Source organism: Pteropus vampyrus, unplaced genomic scaffold, assembly GCF_000151845.1.
Source record: "Pteropus vampyrus isolate Shadow unplaced genomic scaffold, Pvam_2.0 Scaffold68, whole genome shotgun sequence".
Lineage (NCBI taxonomy): Eukaryota > Metazoa > Chordata > Mammalia > Chiroptera > Pteropodidae > Pteropus > Pteropus vampyrus.
The window spans coordinates 1,290,661-1,318,306 of record NW_011888849.1 but is presented as its reverse complement, the minus strand read 5'-3'; the positions used below and the strand labels follow the sequence as shown (position 1 = coordinate 1,318,306).

The 27,646-nt window shown below is 31.4% G+C and overlaps 1 protein-coding gene and 2 pseudogenes across 2 annotated transcripts in view; 2 read left to right on the top strand and 1 right to left on the bottom strand.

The window, feature by feature from the left end:
* The window catches only part of EXOC6 (exocyst complex component 6), a 175,533-nt gene that overhangs the window by 57,007 nt on the left and 90,880 nt on the right, over nt 1–27,646 (top strand). Inside the window, exons 6-15 of one of the 2 annotated variants that reach the window (XM_011361567.2) lie at nt 2,337–2,541; nt 8,505–8,657; nt 10,820–10,888; nt 10,980–11,063; nt 15,603–15,649; nt 15,772–15,892; nt 17,404–17,475; nt 21,388–21,485; nt 21,780–21,885; nt 25,642–25,751. In XM_011361567.2, the coding sequence (XP_011359869.1) occupies nt 2,337–2,541; nt 8,505–8,657; nt 10,820–10,888; nt 10,980–11,063; nt 15,603–15,649; nt 15,772–15,892; nt 17,404–17,475; nt 21,388–21,485; nt 21,780–21,885; nt 25,642–25,751 (1,065 nt within the window). Of the gene's footprint in view, nt 1–2,336; nt 2,542–8,504; nt 8,667–10,819; nt 10,889–10,979; nt 11,064–15,602; nt 15,650–15,771; nt 15,893–17,403; nt 17,476–21,387; nt 21,486–21,779; nt 21,886–25,641; nt 25,752–27,646 lie in introns of both variants that reach the window. The other variant, XM_011361566.2, reaches the window with a different exon arrangement.
* On the top strand, nt 2,824–2,942 carry LOC111740847 (annotated as a pseudogene).
* LOC111740828 lies at nt 16,976–17,094 on the bottom strand (annotated as a pseudogene).

Here is a 27,646-nt window from a genome sequence, read left to right as displayed (position 1 = left end):
TAATAGACTTACAAATAGGATAATAATGTTTCCAGATAATTTTAGTTAAAGATAAATTCCATGATGTGTTGTTAAATAAGATATGAGCATACTGAACTGGAAATGTTGTAGATGTATGATTGGATATAAATGTGGCCAAATGTTACTGAGGCAATTACTGAATGGCAGCATCAGATAATAGGTACCTCTAACTTTCTTGTTATAGTTTTTATATTTTTTCAGTGATTATAGATTGATATTATCATTTTTTAAATGCAGCATCGTGTATACCAAAAGATAAATGGTAATATATTTTACAAATTTTTCTTAATTTCAAAACAGATAAAGCTTAATTTGTGGCTAAATTTTACAAAGGGTCTCAGGTCTGGTCTCTGGCTTCTGCTCTTGGCCTAAGATTATAAACTTCATGTGTGTATTACCCTGGGCCTCCTAGAGAAATGCCTGATGTATATGACTTTATATTTTACTGCATTAAGGAGTTTAATCCCCAGGAAGCTGAGAAGCAGGATTGAGGGAAGGAGAAATGAGACAGGGAACGTGGGAGAGCAAGGTTGAGTTTTTGAGTTAGCCAGTGCTTAATATTGATCAATTTCAAAGAACTTTTGGAAGTTTATATTAACTATTGGAAATCAGAACATTTCATTCAGGAAGAGGGAAGTAGAATTAATATTCTCTTTTTCTTTTCTCATTACTTAAGGGTTTAACTCACTAGGATTAACTGCTCACATTTCTGGGTTGTGTGTGTTGGGGTGCTTGGAAGGTCTTGTGGTGTCTCATGCCTCAGTGACAGAGGGAAGCACAGGATGGGAAGTGAAAGATGAGCAGCATGAAGGAAGGCACAGTTGTGTTATAAAGTCAGTTGATTCTATCTGTGGTTTGTCATAAAAACTACTGGTAATACTTTGCATTGAGCCTCTATCACTTATGATTTCAAATATATTATAGCTATTACCATGAATTTTCAGAAAGCATACTTATTGTAGAGAGAATACTTTTGGGGTATACCTAATTTAAATCAAGTCAGGAAATATAGGCCAGGATCAAATAATATACTTTGACTCTTGACTAATCTATTATATCTAAAATGTTATTTTACTCAGAAAAGATATTCATTATTTCACATTATCTAAATCTATGTCTTAGGTATTATCAAAATCATTGTAATGCTATCTCCCCACCCATACCATCACCTAAGTATGTTAATTTCTGATCAAATGTATATGTTATTTGTTTATATTATGACAATTATAGTGATTTTAAATAACCAAGATAAAATTTAGGTGTCATTTTTAAATTAATGGTACAATTTTGTGACAATTTACAAAATATACTCTGTCTTTGAGAATATAGGCTAGAAAATAAATATCTTTAAATAGCTTTTCAACTTTGTCTTTTTAATTTACTTCTATATTTGTTGTTTTTTAGATAATGCCTTTTCTCATTTTAATATCCAATTCAATGGGAAGACGTAGAGTATTGCTTAAAATAATTCTTCTACCTACTCTTAAATGGACTTTAGTGGTGAATATTATTGTAGAATACTTACAGTTTTGGAAAATCTCAGTCCTACTACCAATTAGTTATAGTATCTTGATCAAATTATATGTAGTTTCTTCGTGCTTCATTTTTCTCATCTATAGATTAATAGTAATGTCTGCCATAGACATCTGCCTCATAGAAATCTAGAGAAAATTGAAGTATGCGTATGAAAGCATATGTCAGTTTCTCTAGGACACAGGCTATGCTTTACTAATTGCTACATATCCATCATGTCACCAGTGCCTTATAAGCAATAGGCATTTAGTAAATATCTGTTGAATTGAAAAAATAACTCTCTGTCATTTTTTACTTGGTTTTGGTGACAGTATTATTTTTAGTAGTCTTGAATAGTGTAAAAATTGTTTTAAAGTTTCTTAACATATTTTTAATTTAATTTAAATTAAATCTAACCTGTCTACTTTTTTGATGGCAATGGTGTGTGGATGGGATGAAATCACATGTCAAATAACTGAATATTCTGATTAAAAAATTTAGAGTTATTGTACATATACATTTAGGTATTGTGATGACTATGATAATGTTGTGATGTTATAGTTTTAGATGAAATGAAATAAGAAAGTTGTATGTTAGTGTAAGCCATGAATTTTCAACTTGTATCTTGTTCATGTGGTTTATAGTTTGTACTTAGTAAATAGAAATAAATGTTAATTTTAGTTATTTTAACTATAACTGTGACCTTTTTGATGGGAATATTGGACAGATTAATTATTTGGAATTACTTGTAAAATTAATGTAATAAGAACTTTTTATAGAATTTTCTTTTTAACTTCTCACAGGTATTATTCTGCTTTAAAAACTATGGAACAATTAGAGAATGTGTATTTTCCCCGGGTCAGTCAATATCGGTTTTGTCAGCTAATGATAGAAAATCTTCCTAAACTCCGTGAGGATATTAAAGAAATCTCCATGTCTGATCTCAAGGACTTTCTGGAAAGCATTCGAAAACATTCTGACAAAATAGGTGAAACAGCAATGAAACAGGTGAGATTAAAAAAGAGAATTTTAATTTGATGTTATTTAATAATCTGGGTTATAGAATATATCCAAAATTTACTTGTACTTACATAAAATGCTTATTTTTGTTTTGTTTTACCGTTTTCTTTCCTGACGTTTATTTAGAATGGACTTTATCAGCATTTTCTTTGTTTACAGTGATTCCTTATATCTTGACACACCAGCTGATTCCTTGGCAACGTTCCCCAACTATGTGGTATTACATTAATTTTTGCCAGCAGTAAAATTTGGTATAAAATTAGCTGAACAGTCTACGGCCATGCCACCCTGAATGTGCTTGATCTTATCTGATCTTGGAAGTTAAGCAGGGTCGGGCCTGGTTAGTACTTGGATGGGAGACTGCCTAGGAATACTAGATGCTGTAGGCGTTAAAAAAATAATAATAATATAAATAAATAAATAAATAAATAAAATTAGCTGAATGGAGGCAGCCCTTTTATGCTAAGTTTCTAAATTGTTCTCCTTTTAAAACAAATTTTTTTTTCTTGAATTAACAACACCTACAGCTTAATAATAAAAAAGACAAATGGGAAAATATTTGGCAGTTAAAAAGTTAGAGTACTTACCTTTTGAGTCAGCATTTTCTTTCCTATATATTTACCAATGAGAAATGAAAACATATCCTCATGATGTTCATAGTAGCTTTGTTCACAGTTGGCTAAAAACTGGAAACCACCCAAATGGACAGCAAAAGGAGAATAGATAAACAAATTGTACTATACTCATAAAGTGGAATATTACTTAGCAATAAAAAGGAATAGATTTCTGATATGTGCAACAACATATATAAATCTCCCAGACATTATGCTGAGCTACAGAAGCTGGACACAAAAAACACACACACTATGATTCCATTTATATGTAGTTCTGAAGCAGGCAAAAGTAATTTAAGGTGAAAAAATCAGAGCAGTTGTTGCCTCTTGGTAGTGAGATTACCTAGGAAGGGACACAAAGGGACTTTCTGGGGATATGAAAATATTCTTTACCATAATAAAAGTGTAGTCACTTGTCAAAATTGTATAGTTTATATCTGTACATTTTAATATATATAAATCTTATCTGAAAGAAAATTGTAAAAAATAATCGTGTGTGGAGTGAGTAAAGATTAGATGAAACAAGAATGTATAAATACTGTTGAAGATAGGTGATGAGTACTTGGGAGTGCATTATATTAATCTGTTTATCTTGTTTTTTTAATTTTCAATAATAAAAAGTTTTAAAATGATTATAATTTAATTAAATTTTCTAAGAGTTAGCTGTTAAAACTCAATAATCACAGTATGTTCAACATGCTTTCTAATTCATGAGTTTTTACTCAAGTATTACAAACTACTTTAGGGAAGCTTTAATATTTTTCTAATTAAAGAAATATGCCTATATCAGACTATTTTCACATCAGAAGAAATTAAAATTCAATATATGAACTTTCTCCCTATTTTAACTTTTCAAAAGATTATAAATCAGATAATATCTATTATATTTCTATTTGTTTTGGCTTTGCACAATGTTATGTTTTATGTTAATTTGCTCTGTTGGATATGTTGTTTACTTTGAGGATGTATCGATTTTCAAAATTCTTTACCAGGATCAACTTGATTGTCTTTTTCATTCGTGGTTTACTGTTGCTTATCTGTAGGTGGGCTGTAGCAGATTTGATTTTCAAATTGTTTTTGGTAGTATCTTTTGTTCAGATTAGTTAAATACTTGTTTGACAAAAATATCTTTATTTCAGTAAATAAACAGAAACTACAAAACAGAACTTAAGCCAAACTTATTACCTCTATTTTCTATGGAAGTTAGGTCTGAGGCCATTTTCCCTACCATTAGAATGATAGGAATATGGTCAGTTGTGGGTGATAGTATAGGAACAGAAATGGTAGAAGTGTAGTTCAGTGTGTTAGAGTACAAACATAAGATTTATAGCTTAGAAAAGATAAAGACTAAGAAAATTTAAGAGAATATTTGAAGCCACAGTTTAGAAGAAGAATCCAGAGATTCTGAATCTGGAGACTATGATTACCTGAGAGGACAGCCCCAGGAATGGAGAGCTAAGTAGAGCCAAAAGATCAAATATTACCCTACTGTTAAGTTAGAATAGATTGTAGGATTCCTGTTTCCCTCTGATCATGTTTTGTCTCCACTATTGACACTTCACGATTTTAATAGGACTGATAAATTTTTTGATAAAATGGGAATCAGGGGGGCCACTGATCCTTCCTTCAGCACCTCCCATTACTTCTCATGATCCTAAGTCCTTCTGACTGACTGCCTCTGATTAGTGCGTGTTTGTCCCCCATTGGAGAGCTCGTCAATATTATATTCTTGCTTTTGATATCACAGTGTTTTCAATACTTTTTCTCCTACCTTTTCAGCAAGGAATTCTGTGAGTGCCATGAGGATAAAAAACATAATTACTTGGTAAGGTTTTTCAGTATGAGGATGTGAACAGTAGTTTAAAGTTCATGTTTCATTGTGCATTTAAATTAAGTTTCATTATTAAACTTATCTTCTCTAAACTGTTTTTCATAGATCAGTTTGGGATCTTTCTACTTAGGCAGTCCACAAAATCATGGACCCTAAGATTTGAGGTTTACGAGAATTTCCTGTTGGAAAGGAATGGACTCTTCCTGGTTTACCAACACTCTTTTCTTTTAAAAAGTATCAAGCTGCCTACTTCTGCACCTTAAACACAAATCTTTCATACAGAAACCTTTCCTAATTACCTGTCTATAGGGATTTTTTTCTTTATGATTTCTCCTTTAGAAAGTTTCCCCCACAGAATTGAGAGGCTAGAGTGTTTTTGTTTGTTTGTTTGTTTGTTTGTTTTAATAGTGGGAACTAGAGTCCTTAAGATCTGATAAGAAAAATTGTGTTTTGTTTGAACCAGAAACTAGTCAGAGGAATATCCAAATTGAAACTCAGACAGACAAAAGCATGGCGAGTACAGGAAGGAATTTAAAGATGTGGGATAAAGTGAAATGGTTTAACATATGTGTAATTATAGTCCTGGAAGGAAAGAAGAGAAAGAATAGGGCATAAAAAACATGAATGGAACTTGAAACCACAGATTCAAAAAGTTCTGTAAATTCTGAGCAGGAGAAATAACAAAAACTTGTACTTGAGCATATACAGTGAGTCCTCACTCTATGTTGTTGATAGGTTCTATGACTTAAGTGAAGCAATGTGTAATAAAGCTGATTTCACCGTAGGGCTAATTGATAGATACACAAGTTGAGTTCTTATGACTCTATTTGAGGCCTGACTGTAATCATAAAATGGTGAAAATTAAAGAAAAGAAGAAAAATCTTAAAATCAGCCAGAGGAAAAATAATGTTACCTTCAAAAGAACAATAATAATACTAATCAATAGCTAACTTCTCAGCAGAATTGATGGAAACCAAGAGTGAAATAATGTATCTGAAGTGCTGATGAATCTTACTATATGTCAACCTAGAATTCTGTACTCAACAAAAATATCTTTTAGAAATGGAGGTGAAATACAAATATTTTTCAGATAAACAAAAACCTGGAGAATTTATGTCTAGCAGATTTAATTTAGAAGAAATATTAGTGTTTTCAGATATCAAGGAAATGATCTCAGTTAGAAGCCCAGAAATACAAGAAGAAAATAGAAAGGACAACTGTTTTCAGTAAAATTACATGTACATTTGCTGTGTAAAACAAAAACATCTTATGGGGTTTGCATATATGTAGAGTTAATAATGCAAGAAAACAACCACATATAAGTTGGGAAGGAATTAATATGGGTTTTAAAAACTATTAAATCATGCTACTTACAGGAGACATACTTTATATATATGAACACATAGAAAGAGTCAAAGAAAAGGATGGAAAAGATGTATCATGCAAACATTAACCAAAAGAAATCTGATGTTTGTATATTAATATCAAAGTGGGCTTTAAGACAATAAGCATTAGTAATAAGAAAAAGAGGTACATTTCATAGGGAGAAGTATCACTTTATCATGAAAATAAACAATTTTAAATTTGTTTCCATTCAGTACCACGGCCTCAAAATATATAAAGCAAAAATTGCCAGAATTAAAAGGATAAATAGACAACTTGACAAACAATGGGAGATTTTAATACACTCTTCTCAGTAACCATTAGAACCAGTAGACGAATCAGTAAGGATATAATCCTTTTAAATAATATGATTAACAACCCAGACCTAATTGACAGATATAACACTGTATTTCAGAATGTATACATATTTTTAGGAACATTTACCAAAATTAATTACATTTTGGTTCATAGAGCACCTGTTAGTAAACTGTGAATGACTGAAATAATACAGACTATTTTCTCAGGACATATTAGAATTATTCCATAAATTAGTAATAAATAGATAAGTAGAAAATCCCTGTATGTTTGGAAATTAAGACATAAACTTCTAAATAATTCATGGGTCAAAGAAACTCAGTTGAAACCAGAAAACTTTTTGAATTGAATTATAATGAAAATATAACATCTCAAAACTTGTAGGATGCAACAAAAGTTGTGTTTAAGGGAAATTAATAGCCTTAAATTTACAAATTAGGAAATAAAGCCTGAAACTGGAAATTAAATTCAAAGAAATTAGAAGGATATGACATTAAAAGCCATCGACAGAAAAAAGTGGAATTAAACTAAAATGCTTTTGCACGGCAAGTGAAACAATCAACAGAGTGAAAAGGCAACCTACCGAATGGGAGAAAATACTTGCAAACTATATATCTAATTAGGGATTAATCTCCAAAATATGTAAGGAACTCTTAACAACTCAGTAGTAAAAAAAAACTAATCACCTGATTAAAACATGGGTTAAGGACTTGAATAGACATTTCTTAAAGAAGGCATACAAATGGCCAGTGGTTGTATAACAGAATGTTCAATATCACTAACCATCAGGGAAATGTAAAACAAAATCACAATAGGATGTCACCTTGCACCTGTCAGGATAGTTATATCAAAAACAAAACAAAACAAAACAAAACAACAACAAAAAAAAACAAAAAACGATAGGTGTTGGCAAGAATGTGGAGAAATTGGAACCCTTGCGCACAGTTGGTAGGGATGCAAAATGGTGTATCTGGTATGGAAAACAGTATGGAGGTTCCTCAAGAAGCCAAAATAGAACTATCATATGGATCCAGAAATCCACTACTGGGTATTTATCCAAAAGAATTGAATTCAGAATTTCAGAGCAATATTAGCACTCCCATGGTCATTGCAGCATTATTCACAATATCCAAGATATGGAAACAACCTAAATGTCTATTGCCAGATGAATGGATTAAAAAATGTGATATGTACATACAGCAGAATACTATCCAGCCTTTAAAAAGGAAAATAATCTAAGATAGTCACTCAAGAGCGGCATGGTGCTTGCCAGGGGCTAGAAGGAGAGGGAAACTTATGTTACTAATCAACAAGCATGAAGTTTCAGTTAAGCAAGGTGAATAAGCTCTAGAGGTCTACTATACCACATTGTACCTATAGTTTACAACAATGTATTATAAATATATTAATATGTTAATACATAATAATGTATGTACACTTAAAATTTTGTTGAGAGGCTAGATCTCATCTTGTGTTCTTACAAAAATAAAATAAAATTTAGAAAAGAGAAAGTGGGAGGAAATAATTATAGTAAGAATAGAAATCAACATGATAGAAAACAAAATAAAATAGGGAGGATCAACAAAGTCAAAAGTTGGGTCTGAGTCTTACTAAATAAAATTATAAACCCCTGTAAGACCATTCAAAAAAGAAGAGAGAGGTCACAAATCATAAATTAAAAATAGGACATCACTCTAGATTCTACACCAACAGATAATAAAAAAGTAAGAAAACATGAACAATTTCTTGAACCAATTTTGATCATAATAAATTTTGAAATAATCTGAATTTTTATTTTTCCAAAATAGGCACAACAACAGAAAACCTTCAGTGTTGTTCTGCAGAAGCAAAATAATCTAAAATTTGTGAAGAAGATGTATAATAATGATAGCATTCCAGGAGGAAGGAATGAAATTGTATTGAAACATACATTTGAGGAAGAGGATGAAAATGAAGAGGAGGTGATGAGAGTTAGTTTTTCTCTCTCTTCGTCTTTCTTTTGATGAATTTTTTCTTTTGAGTTGTAATATATGTCTGTGTGATTCTCAGTCTTCCTGTGTGCAAATTGAATTTATGTAGATCAATAATGAATTATTAGGGCAGTAAAATCATCTGAAATATTAGACTGCATAATTGACGGATAAACAGGATTATAGGATTATATGTAGATTATATTTGTAAATCATAGTTGAACCTAGTTGTTCTTCCATAATTTGCAGTAAAAGTACAAATCTAATGATTTATTTTTGTAGTAATCACTTACATTTTAATTATCTGTGGCAAACATTTAATTTCATGATGGCTTGCCCTTGCCATTTAGACTAATTCTTGTGAGCCTACCTTTCTTTTTTTTAATCGGAACTGAGATATTACAAAATAATTCTAATATGATTAAAGTTTTTTATTTCTTAAAAAAGCCTTAATAGTCTAGAAACCTTGAAATTATCCTTAAATATGTACATTCTGTTATCCTCTGTATTCAAATTCATTCCTAGTCCTATTAGTTCTTTTATTCTTTCCACGGAATCTTCTGTTGTGCCTACTTTTTATCCTTTCTTTAGAATTCCTTTTGAATTTAGTTAATACCATAAGGAGCCTAGTTATTCCCAACTGTTTATAAATTTTGCCTTGTCAATGAGATTTTAAATTCTTTTCTTAAGGACTTAGTTGGGGCATAGTAGGAAATTGTAATTGATTGATAAAAAAAACCATATGAATATTTGTTTATGGTCTTCTCTGTGGTTGGGAGAAAAGTATAGTATGTACATATCTACTATATGCCTGAGGATGAGTGAAACAACAGATGCTCCTCGATGGTGGTGTTAACATCTTGATAAACCCATTGTAGTTGAAAATATTGAAAGTAGAAAATGCATTTAATACACCTAACCTACCGAATGTCATAGCTTAGTCTAGCCTACATTAAACATGCTCAGAACACTTACTTACCCTACAGTTGAGCAAAATTATCTAACACAAAATATAATAAAGTGTTGAATATCTCATGTAATTTATTATGTTTATTGCTTTCGCATCATGGTAAAGGCAGACCATCAGAAGTCAGAGACCATCTATATATGTATTTATGTCTGTGTGTATATATGTAAATATGTGTGTGTTTTATATGTATATGTGTGTGTTTATACATATATGTATGTATATGCAGAAGATGTCTGGTATTGTAATGAGCACAAATGAACAGCCTTAGTTTAATATCTTCCTAATGTGGAATTAGTTTGTCCTGATTAATCCCTTGAAATTAAATAAATGGTTTTGAAATCTACCTTTCTTAATCAATATTCAGGAAATTTCTATATTCTCTTCTCCCTCGAAATTCAGAATGGTGAAAATGGACTATTTAGTCTTCTTGCCTGAATTTTCCATAGTCTGTTTTGCACATTGTTAACTACTAAGAACATTATTATCATGCCCTACATCCAGATTCATACTCTTAGAAGAACTTGGTTGTTCCTTTTTCTTTTGGATCTATTTTTTTATTACTATATTTTGTTTTTATAATTTTCCCTAATAAATAACAGTATAATAAAAATATTTTAAGTCCACTCTGGAGACTTATGAGCATGGAAATGTGTTTCTGAGGTGCAGTTTTTAAAATACCACATCTTAGAATTGGGAAACATCTTAAAATTGATGATATGAGTTTCAAGTGGTAGTGTTTTTTTCTTTGTTAGTATTCCATAAAGTAATAGTGATTATGTCTTCAATTTGATGAAGTAATGGTAAATCATATGACATAGCTACATAAGAGTAGGAACTTTGTTTATAGCTAAACCATAAATCTATGCATCATCTTTACCAAACGCAATAATGATGTATCTAGTTATCTATAGCAATTTTCTGATAATCTACAACGCATGTCAAATATATAGTCTCCCTTCTTTATTACCTTATCTAAAACAGCCAATAATGATAGATATAAGAAGAATGAACTGCCGAACAAATGCCAAAACAAAAAGGCATTGTGTTTATATTGTATGCTTTTTATAGGTAATAAATGTTATAACATGGAGTCCATGAAACTTGTCTATCTTTAACTTACTGTTAATCAACAGTGGATTGTTAGTTTGACCTATAATTTTTAAAAAGTGGTTTTATTTTTCAGGTCTTAACAGTTCAAGACCTTGTTGATTTTTCCCCTGTTTACCAATGTTTGCACATTTATTCTGTTTTGGTAAGTATCGTGTGTGTGTGTGTGTGTGTGTGTGTGTGTGTGTGTGTGTGTGTGTGTGTGTGTTTTCAATACTCTGCTGATTTCATTTTAGGGTGATGAGGAAACATTTGAAAATTATTACCGAAAACAAAGAAAGAAACAAGCAAGACTGGTACTGCAACCCCAGTCAAATATGGTAGGTATATGAAAATTTTGAATTATGTTGTCACTTATTATTCCCTTACCCTGCTTTAATTTCTTCAGAGCTTGCATCACTATTCATTCAACTATAAATATTTATTGAACACCTACTATTTCCAGTATGTGATTTAGGTGCTAAGGGTGTAACAGTGAACAAAACAGATAAGTCCCTTCTCTCATAAACTTACATTCTATTAGAGAAGATATACATTAAACAAATAAAATAGTAAATAAATGAAAAGATAAACAAGTAAATACATGAAGGTATCAGAGGATGATAATTAGTTTCTGACATCATGGTGGACTCTGTACCTTGATTAATTGTCCCACTGAGAAAACCAACTAAGATTCTGGGTAAAACATTTTTAAAAAATATTTGAAGTCTTTTTTAAATGGACTAAGGATCTGGTAAATATAGGACAAAAACTAAATGAATATGGATGTATTCTATATGTTGGTTTTGAGGATAGTTACATGACTAGATGTGTTTATGAAAACTCATAGAAACATGAAAAAGAGTGAATTTTATTGTACGTAATTTATATCTCAATATATCTGACTATAAAACAAACAAAACAGGAAAACTTAAGAGAAGGCAGAAATTGTGATAAGTTTAATGAAACACTAAATGTAGCTTTTATCCTAGGGGCATTTTCTGAAAGGGAAAGCATGAGTTTCAAGGACAGAGGGTTTCAAGGACAGAGGGCCAAGCCCAGAGTCACCCAAAGTAGGTGATAAGAGATTGTTTCTCTTGTAAAGAAAGCTGAGACTCCAAAGTATTATAGCCCCATTATTACAATGACCTAGAGATAAAATCATCTAACAAAACCTCTTTATTCCTTCTGCTGAATACTCTTTAAGAAAATTGCCGATGTCAAATCTTGGTACTGAGTGACCAACAACAACAGAAAATCTCAGAATTTATAACAAACAGTTCCTGACATGTGTTTACAACCAAAATTTATTCTAGTTGGATAGTCAAAAAAATCTCAAATTGAAAATTTAGGTTAAAGTGGTTCCATGCTGATATTGCCTCCAAGTGCCTAGTAGAAGCAAATGCAGATCTTCTCTGAACCTTCATACCAGAGTTAAAGAACATCCGTAGTAAAAATTTCAAGGAAAATAAGCAATTTTTACAGTAAAAAATAATTACCAAACAAGTGAGAATCGTTAGGAATATTGACAACAGAAATAAATCCTAAGACTTTCAATATTTTTTCTATTAGCCAAAGAATATAAAATAACACTATTTAAAATATTTAAAGATCTAAAAGGCAAACTTGCTGATATAGTTAGGGAACAAGAAACTATAAAGAATGACCAAGAAACATGAAGAAAATCAAGTAGAAGACCTAGAAACTAAATATATATTAACCAAAATTAAAAATTTTATGATAAGTTTAACAGTTGACGAATTCTCTTAGTTGATCTGAAGCAATTATGTAGAAGGTATCATAGAGAGACAAAGTGATAAAAATACAGTAGAATGAGGGGATAACAGAGAGAAGGTTCAACATATTTCTAGTTGGAGTTTCAGAAAGAGAAGACAGAACAAATGGAACAGAGGAGTATTTGAGAACATAATAGCTGAGAATTGTCCAGGACAGATGAGATATAGGAATCTACAGAGTCAAGCCCAAGGAATTCCAAGTAGATTAAATAAAAAGGAATGCTCTCGTAAAGACATTACACCGAAACTTTGGAACATGAAAGGCAGAAAATAGAAGACCTGAAAAACATTACCAACCAACTTGATCAATTGACATTTATTGAATGCTCCACCCAAAACAGAAGAACACACATGCTTTTCAAGTACATGTGGAAGGTTCACTGAAATTGACCATATTCTGGGCTATCCAATACATCTCAACAAATATAAGAGACTTGAAATCATGCAAAGTATGTCTTCTGACTACAAGAGAATTAAATTAGCCATATACAAAAAACGAAAATTGACTCTTACCTCATTCACCAATTCAAAAAATGGATCATGGACCAAAATGTAAGAGCTAAAACTTTAGAAAAAACAAAGGTTAACGTCTTTGTGACCTTGGTCATTGTTTTCTTAGGTGAGATACAAAAAGCATGAACTATAAAAGAAAGAATCGATAAGTTGAACATCTAAATGAGAAACTTCAAAAGGCATTGTCAAGAAAATTAAAAGACCAGATACAGGGAGAATATATTTGCAAAAATATATCTGATAATGGGGTTATACCCAGAATATATGAAGAACTTGAATAACTAAATAATTAAATGTAAACTAATGAATGAAAGATCCAAATGGATATTTTACTAAAGATTTACAAATATGCATATACAAAGATATGACACACATGTACATAAAAAATGTTCAAAATCATTTTCATTAGGGAAATGCAAGTTAAAACCACAATGATATCACTATATTCCTACTAGAATGGCTAAAATTTAAAAGAATGATAATAGCAGGTGCTGATGAGGATGTGGAGCAACTGGAACTCTCGTTTACTTCATAAGTGCCCCAAACTGGAAATATCCCAAATGTCTATGAACTAGTGAATAGATAAATAAATTGTCATACATCCATGTAATGGAATATTACTCAACAGTAGAAAAGGAACTGATAAATGCAGTAATATGGATAAATTTTAAAGGTATTATTCTAAGTAAAAAAAATTAGATATCACAGTGTTATATATAGTATGATTTATGTTATATTACATTTTTGAAAAGGCAGAACTATGGGACAGAATGGGATCAGTGGCCAAGGGCTGGGATTGGACAGGTGATTAACTACAAAGGGGCATAAGAGATCTTTTTTATGAGAAGGAAAGGTTCTATATCTTAATTTTGGTGGTGGTTACATAAATGTCTACATCTGTCAAAACTCATTGGACTCTATATGTAATAAGGGTTAATTTTACTGTATGTAAATTATACATCAATAAACTCGACTTTAAAAACAAAGATAAAGAGAAGACCTTAAAAAATACCGAAAGAGAAGTTATTTACAGATAAATGAGACAATGGAATATTTTCAGTGCTGAAGGAAAATAACTGTCAACCTAGGATTCTATATCCAGTAAAACAAGGGTAAAGATAGACATTTTCAGGCCAAATGAGAGTTTGCTACTAAGACACCCTTACTAAGGAAATTCTGAAGAATCTACTTCAGAGAAAAAGTCATGCCAAGTGGAAGATACGAGATGCTAGAAGGAATGAATGTCAAAGAAAGTGTAAATAAGTGAGTAAATCTATGTTGATTGTAGAAAATAATAAAATATCTTGAACTTTAAAACTAGATAGGATTAAAATACACACAATAGCATAAACATTAGAATGAGATGGAAATTAATGAAGTGAAACTACAGTTTCTGAATCGTCCAGAAGAAGAATAAAAATATTGATTAAATTTAGAGTTTGATCACTTAAGTATGTATAATGTGATTTCTGGTGTAACCACTAAAAGAGTAGAACAAGAGTATATACTTTCATATGATACAGAAAAGCTAGACTAATAAAAAGTAAAATATTCATGTCTCAGAGTTGATAAGAAATGGTAAGTTAAAGCTGTAAGCACTTGGTAACATTGACTCAAAATGTTTAAAGCAAAAGTGCCAAAACTAAAAGGATAAATAGCATAGTAGATTTTTAAACATGTTAATATCTTATAAACCAAATAGAATATCAGTAAGAATACAGAACATAATAGGCTCGAGCTAATAAACTATATAGAATTCTATTTCAACAACTGTAGAAACATTCTCTCAAGCACAATGGAACGTTATAAAATGTAACTAACAAGCAAGTATCAAGCTATATGAAACATCTGATGCCTGTATAGACTACATTCTTTTATCATAGTATTCGTAAACTGAAATGTAATAATAATCTTTCCCCCAACTCGACGAAAACTCTAGATGTTTGAAAACTTTGATCACATTTTTTGAAATATGCAAAATATAACATTTGAACTTAATTGAAATAATGAAATACTTCATGTAATAAATTTTTATGAATGAAATTCAAATGATCAAATATTTTTCTGTATGACTTTTGTTAAAATTATAAGCAATGGGGCAATTGTAGACCATTTGCAAAGAGTTTGACTTTTATTGTGAATCAGATGAAAAGTCATTGGAAAGTTTTTAGCAGACAATATATGACCCGATTAGTATTTGAAAAGTATCATTCTGGCAGCTATCTGGAAAATAGACTGTAGGGAGCAAGCCCAAAAGCTGGGGAGACTAGGGAGGAAATTGATGTAATATCCCAAGTGAAAGATGATGGCTTGAATTAACTGCTGGGAGAGGGGTTCCGAAGTCATATTTACTTTTTAACTTGTTTATTGTCTGTCTCCTTTTGAATATAAATTTAATGAGGGTAAGGACTTTTTGTTATTAATCAGTATATCCTTGGTGCCTTAAAAATGGATGCAGTATATAGTAGGCTCTCAATAAATATTTGTTAATAAATGTTGTAGTGACTTGGAACTTACTTTTATGTTATTGGTATGTATTGGTTTCAATTGATTTTTATTTTTCATTTAAAGCATGAAACAGTTGATGGCTATAGAAGATATTTCACTCAAATTGTAGGGTATGTATCTAGTATGGAAATAACTACTATTTTTATATTATGTTAAATGTCAGAACTAATTATTTCCCATTTGGGTTTTAATTTTTTTTAACACACGTTATGTTGGTAATTACTGTTTTTAGGTTCTTTGTGGTGGAAGATCACATTTTACATGTGACCCAAGGATTAGTAACCAGGGCATACACCGATGAACTTTGGAACATGGCCCTCTCAAAGATAATTGCTGTCCTTAGAGCTCACTCAGTAAGTCAGACAATTTATGTTACTAAATTTTTAATTCATTTACTTTAAGAACTTTGATTTGCATGATATCAGAAGGAAACTACTTCATTCTGCATAGTTTCGTTATTGCTTGGATTTGGAAATAATAATGTCAGGTTTTGTTTGGTGATATTGGGCTGTGATTTTGCAACTGACTGGGGCTTCTCAAGACAAGTTTAGTCCAGCGTTATAGAAAATGAAGAATTAAGCTGGTCTCATTAGTCTCAACTGACACTTCATTGGATCACTGAAAAACACCATTAAGAAAGGGTTTTTAATTATCATTCCAAATTCTTTGCTTTCAAAATAAACTCCACCATTAAAACTCAATAATGTATTCTTCGTTGTTCATAATTTGTTTGCAGTAATAGTTACTAATTTATTTTAAATATGCAATTGTCAAAATTAGAACACATTTGAATAATTAACTTTCATATGAGATATTTTTATGAATAGAAGTAAAATGATGAAATGTTTTTGTAATATGCCTTTTGTGGAAATAATAAATATGTTAGTGTTATAAAGACTACTAAAATTAACGATTGCTCAGTGTAGACTTTTTCTTAGGACAGTTTTAGTAGTTTATCTTCAGTAAAATCTCTCCATACTTAAAATTTTGTAATCTTTGATTTATAATTTTATTTTGGAGAATAGAGATTGAAAATGTTTTGAAGGATTATTAGTTTATATGATATTTATGTTATAAATGCACTATGTTTTTGTTCATCAGGAATGTAGATTATTAATACATTATTCAGTTAACTACAACTTTTTATAACATATTAATAAAGAGCAATGTTTTATCATGGTTTATGTGCAGACCAGCTCTAAATATGTAAGATTTAAGACTTAAATTGTCATTCTTATATTGGAAGAAATAATATATTTGTGTCTCTTTTATAAGAGAGTAGGTAAATGATTGGAAACAAAATATGTTGTCTATATATAATCCATCCTTTTCATTTTAAAATAACTATTAGAAACGTAAGCATCATTGCTTTAATTAATTAATTTATTTTTAATCTTTAATCAATCAATTAATTAATTAATTAATTTGTTGTTAAGCACCTACAGCACCTGATATTCCTAGGTGGTCTCCCATCCAAGTACTAACCAGGCTCGATCCTGCTTAGCTTCTGAGATTAGATGAGATCAGGCACGTTCAGGGTGGCATGGCCATAGACCAAGCATCATCGCTTTAACCAAAGCTTAGTGTGCATAAATTGTAGCAAAAAAATTTTTCATATAATACAGATACTTTAGATATGACATTTTATGATTTTCCCTAAGAATTTTTACTGAATAGAGGAAGCCAACTAACTAATGGGTCTAACTGGTGGATCTAACTAATAACCAAGATTTAAAATTTATCGTGAGTCTGGCAGATTAAAGGAAAAAATTTCAGGTTTTATTTCTTAGTTTTTAACCAAATGACTCTGGTTTTTGTTTGTGTTTCCACCTCTACACCTACCCTCCCTCACCCCTCCTCTCAGTCTTATTGCACTGATCCTGATCTTGTTCTGGAGCTGAAGAATCTCATTGTAATATTTGCAGATACTTTGCAGGTGGGTGATACTCTAACAATTAATGGCTATTTTAAGCACTTAAAGATATACAAAATAATAGACCATGTTCATTTATTTTATTGTGAATTAATGGTAATAAATAAGTAATAACCAAATGTTTACTTATGTATTGGTATCCCCTATTACCTAAGACTTTGTATACCACTTCCTTCCTTATCATGAAGCTTGGACAGAGCTCAGGGAATATTACCTTTTTTTAAATATTGGTCATTCCATTGGAATAAAGTATTTTTGTAGTTAAAAAAAATGTACATGGTGTAATAGAAAGAACCCTGAACTAGAAATTAGAAGATACAATTTCTGCCTTAGGACAATGATCGTGGGCCCTGGGAGTCACTTAGACACCAAATTTTGTTCTACTTCTTTTGACTAATTATGTCTACAACTTTTCCAAACTTTAGATCCTCATTTGTGAAAACACGGTTATCACTAGTTTTCAGAATTGTTTTGAGTTTTAAATGTGATGATAATTATGAAAACACGTAGTTTGAAAGCTGTATCCACTCATTTCCTTTCTAATTTCAGGTGTGCTATGACTATGAGCAAATCACTTTACTTTGAGTTTTTTTAAAAAATAAAATTAAAACTGAATTATCTAAAAACTCAATGCCTTTGTGATTTCAGTATCAAAGTTTTAAGCTTGTCCCTTCTCCTTGATCACAGATAATAAAGGATTTGATTGCTTTTTGTTTTCATGTTTAAATTTATGGAATTTTTATGGTTGTAATGTTTCATTAAATATAAACTAGCATTTTATAAAGTGTGATAATAGATGTTACTTCAATAAGAGTTCTGTGGTAAAAAACATTTGGGAAATGGTAAGTGAAATAAAGCAGATTTCTCCACTGAAAGCCTTCCTCAGAGCAAATTTATACCATAAGTCTCCAAAAGGAAGATGATTATGCAGCATTTTCCCAATATATTTGACCCTTGAATTTTTTTTCCTTTATAACATCTGTTAGATTTATAGTTTCATAAAATATGCTAACTTATTCTAAAGTATTCATAAAATATGCTAATTTAAACTATTTACTTCATCACAAGAATCTTTTTGTCCTAAAGTAATAATTGTCCACTCTATTATTAACCTAAGGCGATTCCACAAGCTCCTTTAGTAAATTATTTTATTGCTTTTTATCTTTATTATTTGTGTGGCTTATACTATAAGACCAAAAAAATATGGATTTTCTTGTTTTTATAAAATGTTTGACTAATTTACATGTAATACTGATCTTTCTGCAAAAAAAGAAAAAGAAAGAAAAAACTTGTGGTAAGTTTTATTGGAGACTGCCTTAACTTTTTAGGCCTATCTCAAAGTAACTTCAGGGAGTTTTGCTATCCTTAATGACTTAAAGCTTTACTACTCTGAATCTAGAGTATTTGATATGGTTCCAAGGAACTTTCCAGAGACTGGAAGAGTAATTGATTAATAGTTAGGTAATAGAGGCATTAAAAAAGTAATAGGGAAGGGTGCATAAACTTTTGTAAATATACCTTTCTAATCTTACAGCTTTTAAATAAGATTGAGAAAGACAAACCAGTCCTCTCTACTTAATCAGAAATCCTGCAGTGTTTTCATTTTATTAAATATTGACAGGCTGAGTATTAGGTGGATCTGAATTAATAAATGCTGGCTTTTCAAGTTATACCTATTAATTGAAGAATTTGAGAGGGTCTTTTCATAAAAAACTTATTAAAGAATATTGTATAATATTTAGTTTAAAACTGGCACTTTGCCATCCGAAGGAAACTTTTCTTTTTAAAATGTCATTATTTTATTATTTAAAACAATGCTGATTAAACAATAAAGTAAAAAAGTAACACCACCATATTTATAGTTCTGCTTTTTGCCTATTGAACAAATCAAAAGTAAACATTTTTTGATTCATTCACTCACATTTTTGAGCACCCACTATATCCTGGCAGCTAGATGATGTATACAGTAATAGAGACTTAAAAATCAATAAGACAGTAAGGACATAAAAGTCCCTGAATTCAAGAAATTCACAGTTTAGTTGTAAATATAAGATTTATAATATGTCATACTATTAGAGCAGTATATTAAAGAGCTTTGAGCTTACAGAGGATAGAAGGACTAACTTTGATTTCAGGAGTTGTAAAAAACTGTTCGGAATGGTGAAATTTAAGCTGGATTTTGATGGATGAGTTCAGCAAGTAGATATGGAGGAAGGAGCATTAATGGCAGAGAAAATAGCATGTGTAAACTATAGATAGAGGTATGTTATAAGCATGAGACTGGTTGAGCAACTTGATGGCATTAGAAACTAGCATATGGGTGTGAGCGAAGAAGGGCAAATAGTGGTATTGAAACTGATAAGGTAATTTGACCCAGATTGTAGCAAGTCTACTAAAGCTTTCTATAGTTTTTAACCAGGAGAATGTCATGATCAGATTTGCACTTTTAAATGATAATTTTGAGAGTCTGGGCAATAGATCGAGTTGAAAGAGACAGACGGTTGAAATTTCAGTTTAGGAGGCTCTTACAGCGGTCTAGGCAAGAAAAGAACTGAAATAAAACGGAATATTTCTGGAAGAAAGAAAGTTAGTAATTGATGGAGAGAATGATAGATTTGAAAGATTTGTGAAGGAAGTGAAATCAAAAGAATTTGGTGACTGATTAGAGGTTTCAGAGAGGGGCCATTTAGAAGATATTCAAGGTTTTTTTCCTGATAAACTGGATCGACCATAGAACTATTAACAGAGACAGGAAATTGGAAAAACACTTGTTTTATTTGGAAAGGGAGGAAATAAGTTAACTTTAATGTGCCAGCTGACTGGCAGACTGACTAGAGATGTCTAACAGGTGTTAGAATTAAATAGTGTTGGAATTTACCTAGAGACACAGATTCAGAATAATCATATAAAGTAGTGTTTGAAGTCAACAGACTTAAGACTGCCCTAAAGAGTTAGAAGAAAAGATTAAAGGATGGAGATAGGAGAAGAAAAAGGAAATCAGAAAGATCGTTCATAGATAAAAAGGAGAACAAGGAGAGTGGTATTATATAGAATTCGAAGCAGAAGAGTTTCAAGAAAGAGATAAGGTAGAGTGAGAGATCATTGAATTTCATATTTAAGAGGTAATCTGTGACATTGTTGAGAGCACTATCAATAAAGGAACTAGAAGTGAAATTTAAGATTGTAGGAGGGTTTGGCTATGAGAGGAATAACAAAGGGAGGTAGCTGATAGGGCACAGAAAATTGAGGAAGGGCTCTTTTTTTCTTTTGTTGTTCTTGGTGTAAAGAGGGGAGGCAATTTAGCATATTTATTTAGCCAAGAGAAAGAAACTATTGGAAGTTAAAGACACAGTAAAGTGAATAGATAACCTGTCCAGTGGTTCCAACTGGAGATAGGATCAAGAACAAAGATGCAGAAGTTGGAGAGTGAAAATGTTTTGTACTGACATGGGTAAGATTTCAATGAATTTGGATTTGGAGAGTACATGTTTGATGAATAGATGTAAATTTTCCGTATACAGCAAAGTCAATCTTAAACTGAAGGTGCAAAAGGAAGTCAGCATGTTTCAGACATAATATATTCCCTTTTCTTCTAGTATCCTATTTAAGGACGACTTTGCAAGACACAATTATGTAGATCATTAATCTTGAACTTTTTCTCTAGTTCTGACTTCTAAATATATTTTAAGACTAGAAAGTAAAAAGGGAGAGAAGAAATGGAAAAATTATTCCAGCTGCATAGAACTCTTTCTACCTAAGGCAACCTAGAGAAAGTCAAAAAGATATCTTTTTTTTATACTGTTGGAATGACATACAGTGTGCTATAGTGGTCAAACAATTCTCTAGTATTTGCATATTTTTAAATGAATATATTTATTTGACTTATTTATCCTCTTTTTTATGTGTGTGTTTTAGGGTTATGGTTTTCCAGTGAACCGACTTTTTGACCTTTTATTTGAAATAAGAGATCAATACAATGAAACACTGCTTAAGAAATGGGCCGGAGTTTTCAGGTTAGTGTAAAGTTGTGGTTCCTTAATGTGGTGAAAAAGTTTGTCATGCTAAAGTAGTTGTTCTGGACAACAAAGCTAAAACTACAAGTGGAAGCAAGAGAGTGCATATGAATTTCGAAGGACAGAACTTACTTCATATTGAATTTTAGAATTCTGGATGATTATATAGTATTTCCTATTTAGACCTTTAACTGACAAATTAAAACTGCTTTTGTAATAGTTGGGTTTTTTAAATATTGTCATACAGCCTTCTAATGATAGGTTTCCTAATATTATTCAATTCTCTCTTAACAGGGACATTTTTGAAGAAGATAATTATAGCCCCATCCCTGTTGTTAATGAAGAAGAATATAAAATAGTCATCAGTAAATTTCCCTTTCAAGATCCAGACCTTGAAAAGGTACAAGTTAGTTTTTAATTCAAGAATTTTCTTAAAAATAAACGTATGAAATTTATTGCTACGTAATATTAATCTGATACTGTGAGAATGGCTTCTTTTGAGGCATTTTTTTGTTGTTGTGTTATTTAAGAAAATAATTATGTTTTGTTAACTTTTAAAGGTTATGTTACTACTACTACTACTACTACTACTATTTTGGTGAAGTTAAGAAGAAACTTTCCTAGGGATATTAGGAACAGTTGTCCCAAATGTTAGGTAAATTCTCAGAGCAGAGTTGCTAACATTGAGTGGGTTCCAAATTAGATGTACTAAATGTTAAGTAGATTATAGGAATAAGAGTATATTCTAAGGAAAGAGAGGGGAATTTCTTTGAAATATCCATCACTGTGGAAGATCTTATTTTGTGGCTTTTTTTTCCCCCACAAAAAGTTTATCTTGGTTAAGTAAGAGGTTTATGAAAACAATAACCACTTGTAGATTTTTTCCTCAAGTAGGAATATGTGTTTTTGGAGTCAGGCTATCTGAACAAAAGACAGGATAGAAAAAGGAAATAGACCAGCGCGGAGAGTATTCTGGGACTACACATCATTGTACATGTGTGTGCATGCACACACACAAACACACACCTTGAACCTATCCAGTAACTTTGGGTAGCATAAGATCTCATGGGAAAAGGGTATTATATTTCCTGTTATTGTGTGAATTGTGAGTGTATATTTTATTCTTATATATATAAACTAAGCATATTATGTGTAATAGTCACTAAATATAGGACCAGATAATTAAATACATAGCTTTTAGATTATAGCTAACACTGCCATTGCATATACCTAATAGTTGTACTCTAATGCACACAGAAGACCAGAGTAATTAGTCTAATTCTATGTTTTTGAAACCCTAATCAAAGTTGTCCCTGTCAGGAAATGTTACCAGAATATTCTGCATTGCATGGCTTGATTTTGTTTTGTTTTAGTTACTGGTAATAAAGTTTGTTTAGGGTATAGCATCTCCATAAAGAACATTGGATTGATCTGGGTTCACATGCTGACTCTGCCTTTGGCTTATTATGGGCAAGTGACTTACCCTATTCGGGCATTTGTGGCTCATCTGTCAAGTGAGGAAGTTGATCTAAATAATCACTAATGTTCCTTCTAATTACACTAAAGTATTCCAAATAGGTTTATAGTTAAAAAAGGAAGTTTAACTTAGTTTGTAGGGTGATTCCAAAATATGCAGTAAGATTAAACTCATTAGAAATTGTATTCATTGGAACATATATTACTTATCATTAAAAAGAACCACTGTTAAGGTAAAAGCCACATGGAAATTTAAATTCGACAACTTAAAAAGAAATCGCATAAGTTATTTAGTAACAGTCTTTTGGGTTGTGTGTTTTTAATTTTTCTCTAGGTATAATTTTCAATTAAAACTATTAGGAAAGATGTAAAACTGTTGCTCAAATAACTTGAGTTGTTATTTTTAGTGTAAATTATGAGTGAAAAATAAGTAAGATGGAACATAGATGCAAAAATCAGTCTTTTTGTAGATAGCTATGATAATTTGATTAGAACCCTTTGGCTAAAATAAGAACATATTTATTCTGTCTTTAATGTCATTAAAATAAATTCTTAATACTGAAATGGTTAGTATTGGGTTCATTAGTCTGCAAAGCATAAATTGGATGTGTTAGCATTTACATTGTTATCAAGTAATTTTAAAGAATAGCAATTCTTCGGTTGATTTTAATAGTACTATTGAGTCTCTAAATTTGGAAAGATTGAACCTACCAGTTTTGGAGAGACAGTGCTCTCTATGAATGTTTTCACTGCTAGCTGGTTATAAATTTCCTTATGCTAGAGGTACCTAAGAATACATTTGTTCATTCAAATATTTGTCCTTACCTACTATATAGTAGCCACTGTGCTACATGCTAGTTTTTCAGTCTCTTCTGTCAAGGCAGTTATAGTCAATTGGGAAAAAGATAAAAAAAACAACAACAGGAAATTACAATAACAGAAGTTGACACTGCTCAAGATAGAGGAAGTAGCATGCAGAAAGGCTGTAATTCTGTAATATAAAGTACAGAGTTGATAAAGTACAAGAGATGAAGATCAAGAAATGAAGATGAAGTAGAAAAAGGCTAAACTATACTAGCTCTTATAAACAGTGTTAAAGAGTTTTAGCCTCTATCCTGAGGGGGCTATGAGAAATCACCACAGGATTTTAAGTAGTAAAAACATAGTCAGATTTGTGCTTTAGAAAGATCTCTCTGGCTGGTGGTAGAAAGACTAGGTAGGGGATTGTTGCAGTTACCTTGATAAGAGAGATTGGTGACCTGAGTGAGAGTTATGGCCATGGAATTTAAGAAATATTTAGAATTTGGGAACAGGAGTTGGTGATTATTTGTATATGAGAGATGATGAAGATAGAGAGGTCAAGTGATATAGCCAAGTTTCTGCCTTGGACAGTGGTAGCATTCACTAAGCTAGGAAGCACAAGAAGAACAGATTTAGAAAGAAAGGATGATAATTTCACTTTTGGATCTATTGAGCATGTCTCAGATACCATCAAATACTGGTATGCAGTTACAGGTGTTACAGCTTAAGTGTTATAGCCAAATGGAGGTGTCCAAGTAGTAGATAGATGTATGGATGTGGACTCCAGGAGAAAGATTTGGCCTGGATTTGTAGATTTGGGAGATGTTGGCACTTGCTTGGTAATTGAAGTCATGAGAGTAGATGAGATCACCCAAAGACAGTATGTGTGTAAAGAAGAGAAGATGATCTAGGATAGAACCCTAAGGCATAGCAACCCTTAAGGGATGGCTAGAAGAGATATAGAGAAGAGATATAGAAAGGGATGGCTAGAAGAGATATAGAAAAATAAGAGTAAAACTAGTGTGGGGCATGGATACCAAAGAAGGAGAGATCATTTAAGAAGCAGGAGGGGGCCAACTGTGTGAGTTATTTTGCATAAATCAGGTAACATGAGAGTTGGAAAAGTCCATTGGATTTAACATTTACAAGGTCATTGGTGACCTTGGAGAAGGTGCTTTCACTGATAGAGCTAGGTTGCAATGAATGTGAAGGTAGAAGTGTAGATTAGACTTGACTTCATGAAGTATAAATAAGGGGCTTTTGGTATAAATCTTGGAGAGAGTTTGTCTTTTAGAAACTGAGAGTTTCCTAATGGATGTTGGCTGATTAAGCAGATTAGCCAAGAAGCACATTGTAAACCATTGTCTGCGTACCAGTATTTGATGGTATACTGGATGGAAAGCTGTTATAAGGTATTCTAGGAGTTATGGAATGAAATGGATACCTTCTTGAATTGATGTCAAGCCTTCATTGAGGGTGAGTAAAGGGGGTCTTAGAATTGTTTGATGACTGAGCCAGGAAGCTGGCCCATAACTTTTGTAGCCAACCTAACTCTTGTATTGTCTGCAGAAAAGTAGACAGCTAGGCATCTTCTGCAGGCTACTTATCAGAACATAGAGAGGTATTAATATATACTTTCTCCGCTTGGTAGAAGTCTGATAATATGATTTAAGATAAATTGCCACATTATTTTCTTAAATGTTTTGGTTTCTTTAAAATCTCGTAAATAATGTAGAAACATAACAGTAAATTTTGAGATGCAGGTATTTACTATTAATTCAAATGTGAAATCTAGTTAATTTTTATACATTTAGGTGATTAGATTATCTTTGTTTTTTTAATTTTTAAAAACAACATCAACTTTGTTTTTCTTTTACAGCAATCTTTCCCAAAGAAATTCCCCATGTCTCAGTCAGTGCCTCATATTTACATTCAAGTTAAAGAATTTATTTATGCCAGCCTTAAATTTTCAGAGTCACTACACCGGAGGTGAGTTTACTAATAAATGTATCCTTATCATAGCTATGTTTACAAAACATTAATACTTGATTTCTAGGCCATGACTCTTTAATGGATTATTATATCATTGGAAAGGCTACTGTATTTTAGTGACATGTGGGGTTAACTTGCTATAAATCTGATATTATATATATATTTTTACTTTTTATTATTTCTTATTATATAAATCTTCAGACATAAGAGATAATAGGATAGGAAACACCTGTTCTCAGCATCTAGATTTAACAATAATATTTTGCCATAATTTTACTATTTTTTGCTGAAGTATTTTAAAGCAAATTCCAGAAATAAGGACATTTTACTTTTAAATACTTTAGTTTGTATTTCTAAAAAACAATAAGAATGTTTTATTGTTTACCTCCACTTAACAAAATTAACACTATTTCATAATGTCATCAATTCCCTAGTCCATCTCAGTATCAACCTTTCTAGGTTGTTCCCAAAATGTCTTTTTATAGTTAGTGTGTTTGAATTAGGCTCCAGATAAGGTTCGCACCTAGCATTTGTTATAAAATCTGTTTTACCAATGTCCTTTTTTAAGTTATTTAGATCTTATTTATTTTAGTTTTTCTATTGTTCAGGTTATCAGTAAAACAGTATCCCTTCTTTATCTGTGTCGTTGACTTGTCAAAAAGCTGATATTCTCAATAGTTTTGTCTCAAATTGGCTTAAGGTGAAGATTCATATAGAATAATAGAATTAATAAAGCATGCTGTGGCAAATTGGTATCATTGTCAGTATTGGAGAGCAGCACAGCAACTGTTGGTAACTATAGCCAACTCGATTTATTGACAACAGAATGAATGCCATTTATGCTATTGGCTCAGTGTTCTATTTGAGACTTATTCTTGAAGCTGCAATCCTGATGAAAGTAATACCCTACATTTTTGGCAATAGGAAATGTGATATTATCCCAGTTTTGGTAATAAAGAAACTGAGGGTCAGAGAGACTACGTCATTTATTCAGAATAACCAGTTAGTTTGAGAGCTGAGATGAAGGAGCATTTCTGACTCCTATATCAGTGAAAGTGTCTGTTATAAAAGGAATGAACAGTTAACATTAGAGGAACATTCATCTTTATGCCACACCTTGTACCAGCTACCTAGATGGGCCTTGAAGTTTAGTCATATATATTATAGTCATATTTCTAATTGTGAATACTCCTGGAGGAGGGAGTGGTGATATCGGCTTTCAAAATGTAACATTTCTCACTGAAATCTGTTCTTTTGAATTTATGTACTGGATAGCAGGAAATATCCTTTGATATGAAACACTTCTGAATTTTAAGTCATAAAAAGCTATGAAGGCAATTCAAATATGACATTTAGTTTTTAAGCTGAAGCAATGAGAACAATGACAGTCATTTTTACAGTAAGAGACACATTTATACTGTGTCTCTTATTGTAAACTACCATTATTTTGGATTCAAACAATCTATAAATAAATGGAAAAAGAAATATGTGTTCTGCCAGGGTAAAAGAGTATCTGATTTTAGGTTTTACGCTACTTTTTCCTTGTGAATAAGAATTCCTTAAAAGATTTTAAAATTTGTATTGTTGAATAATGAGTTGGAGAGAAAAAAAGAAAGGAAGACAAATACCTAATGCATAGCATCTGTTATTCTGTCTGTTTCTCACAAGTCAGTCATTTTCAAGGTTCGTAGACCAGCAGTGATATTCAGAATCCATAGACCAGCAGCATTAGCATCACATGGGAAATTATTAGAAATGCAATCTCAGACTTACTGAATTAGAAACTCTTAGGGTGGGGCCCTTGGTTTTACTAAGAATGAAATTAGAAATTGATATTTTGTGATGACTTGCAAATATTTACTAAGTCATCAATCTTTGGGGGAACAAAGAAT